At 35.1% G+C, this 2,379-nt stretch overlaps 1 protein-coding gene across 4 annotated transcripts in view; it reads right to left on the bottom strand.

Moving 5' to 3' along the window:
* Positions 1-2,379, bottom strand: part of LOC107704053 (RNA-binding protein 25-like) — a 26,541-nt gene that overhangs the window by 9,250 nt on the left and 14,912 nt on the right. For all 4 annotated transcript variants that reach the window (XM_016506891.1, XM_016506893.1, XM_016506892.1 and 1 more), the window contains one exon: positions 1,193-1,437. In XM_016506891.1, the coding sequence (XP_016362377.1) occupies positions 1,193-1,437 (245 nt within the window). The remainder of the gene's footprint in view (positions 1-1,192; positions 1,438-2,379) is intronic.

Here is a 2,379-nt window from a genome sequence, read left to right as displayed (position 1 = left end):
ATATATATAAAAGTGGTGTCAAAATTAGCGCGTTAACGCAGGCGATTAATTTTTTCAGTTTAACGCGTTAAAATATTTAATTAACGCAGGGTCGGGGCTAGGGTGTGGATGCGGCATGACACGACATGACAAATCCCCGACAGTAAACTGCCTCGTTCTATTTATGAGGTACTGACACAGAGTTCAAATGTCCTGTGAAGACACTGGACAGACTCAACCTGTTGCGACGCGGTGGTGTCGCGTCCGGTGTAGACAGTTCACTGTTCCGCTACTGTTATTACTGTTATTACACTTGTATACAAAACTTCGTATCATGCTTGTTATAGAGTGCGTGACGTCACGTGCACTACCGCCGGTAGCAGTAGACAACTGCGGTGGTGACGCGGTTGTCACGGCGACCGTCACAGCCCTAATAAATACCTTGTTAAAAGGGATCAAATACGGTTTAAAAATGTGTATATTTGTATTGGTAAATATTCATAAATGTATAAATACATGGATAAAAAAAAAAAAGGAAAATATAAGTGAGAAAATGTTCATATAAAAATAAATATTTATAAATAAACACCTTGTTAAAAATACCTTTCAACAATGTCTAATTATACATTTTCAGAAATATAAATGTATAAATATAAATAAAATATAACTGATAAATAAAATGAAGTGAATATAAATGAGAAAAGGTAAACTATAAATTTCTAATTCTATTATATATAAATATATATTCATTAAATATTTCACCTTTTAACTATGTATCTTTTACAGCTTTCAACAATATTTATTTTCATGAATAAATATTTGTAAATTATGTTTATAAATTATATGCGTACATATACACATATATACACACACACACACTTAATCATGATTAATTACAGAAAAATGTGTGATTAATTATTTTTGCTAATGCTTCCTATTAAAATTTAATTTCTAATTTTATAGGTCCCCCCACCCCATTGGCCCCCTTCAAATTTTCAGTTTGATAATTCGGCCCTCAAATGAAGCTAATTATATAGCCCTGCTCTAATCTGTTAACATGGATGCGGAAAAAAATACGTACTGCAAACTAAGTATGTGTGAAACGGGTGTAACACGATGGCCTGCTCTGTTTGCCGAACAAGAATCTCAACGTTTTTTAGGGACAAAAAATATATATAAATCAATAAATCTGTTTGTTGTTTTTTTCTTGTACCTGGATCGATTGTGGTCTTCACTGCGGTCACGGCTTCTGTCTCTCTCCCTATCGCGCTCTTTGGTGCGCTCGCGGTCTCTATCTCTTTCTCTCTCCCTCTCGCGCTCCCGCTCTCTCTCGCGCTCCTTCTCCCGCTCGCGGTCCCGTCGTTCACGTTCCCTCTCGCGCTCCTTGTCTCTCTCCTTGCGTTCCCGCTCCAGCTCCTGCCTCTCCTTCTCTCTCTTCCCCTTTTCCTCTTCCAATTTCTGTGGGAAAACGGGGAGGGAAGTTTTCGGATTAGCGACTGCTCAAACACAAGACAGAATTACATGACACAATATCACTCTATGAGGAAGTGGTTTACAGTCCCTGCCATTCACATATGCACTCATATACAGGCACCAAAAGTCTGAGACCACTAGAGTATTTTAATGCAATAAATGTTGAATTATAAATTACATTATCAGCATAACGGGTCAAAATTTAAATTAAGAAATGAACATGAATTTGAGAACGTCTCAGTATGTGATATTTTAATGACAGCATCAGTGGAGCTACATGAACAAAACCTGACGATCATGTTCTCCAGAATGATCTGAGGTCAAGCAAGAGTATCTTTAGCTTCAATGGAGGTAAAAGCATCTACAAAGAGTCACATGATCAAATACCTATTTGATTAGTGACACAGAAATAAAGCACAACATTAAAAGTGAAGCTAGTGAAACAGAAATTACACTTATCACTTTTAAAATGTTCTTCATGCATATGTAAGCTTGTTTCTGCCACTAAATAAATACATAAATAAAGGTAATTGCGGCTTTCTTACAATTCTGACTTTGTTTGCAATTCTAAGGAAAAAAATTTGAATTACGAGATATAAACTCACTATTGAGGAAAAAGTCTGAATTGTGACAAAGTCGCAATTATCTTCCTTGTGAAAAACAAAAAAAACAGAATTGCAAGATATTACCTCAGAATTCTAAGAAAAAAGAAAGATCAAATTGGAATCGTGAAAAAGTGTAAGAATTTTGTATCTCGCAATCTTATGAATACCCTATGTAATCGTAGTCTGAAAAGTGTGAATTGTGAAGAATAAACTCAGAATTGCAAGAAAAAAAGTCTTCTGAATGCATTGTAAATATATTTAAAAGACTAATTTTAACACTAAATATGCGGAGCCATTTCATATATTCATATATTCATATATA

This window comes from Sinocyclocheilus anshuiensis, unplaced genomic scaffold, assembly GCF_001515605.1.
Source record: "Sinocyclocheilus anshuiensis isolate Anshui unplaced genomic scaffold, SAMN03320099.WGS_v1.1 scaffold534, whole genome shotgun sequence".
Lineage (NCBI taxonomy): Eukaryota > Metazoa > Chordata > Actinopteri > Cypriniformes > Cyprinidae > Sinocyclocheilus > Sinocyclocheilus anshuiensis.
The sequence above is the reverse complement of the archived record's forward strand: the minus strand, read 5'-3'. Positions and strand labels throughout refer to the sequence as shown.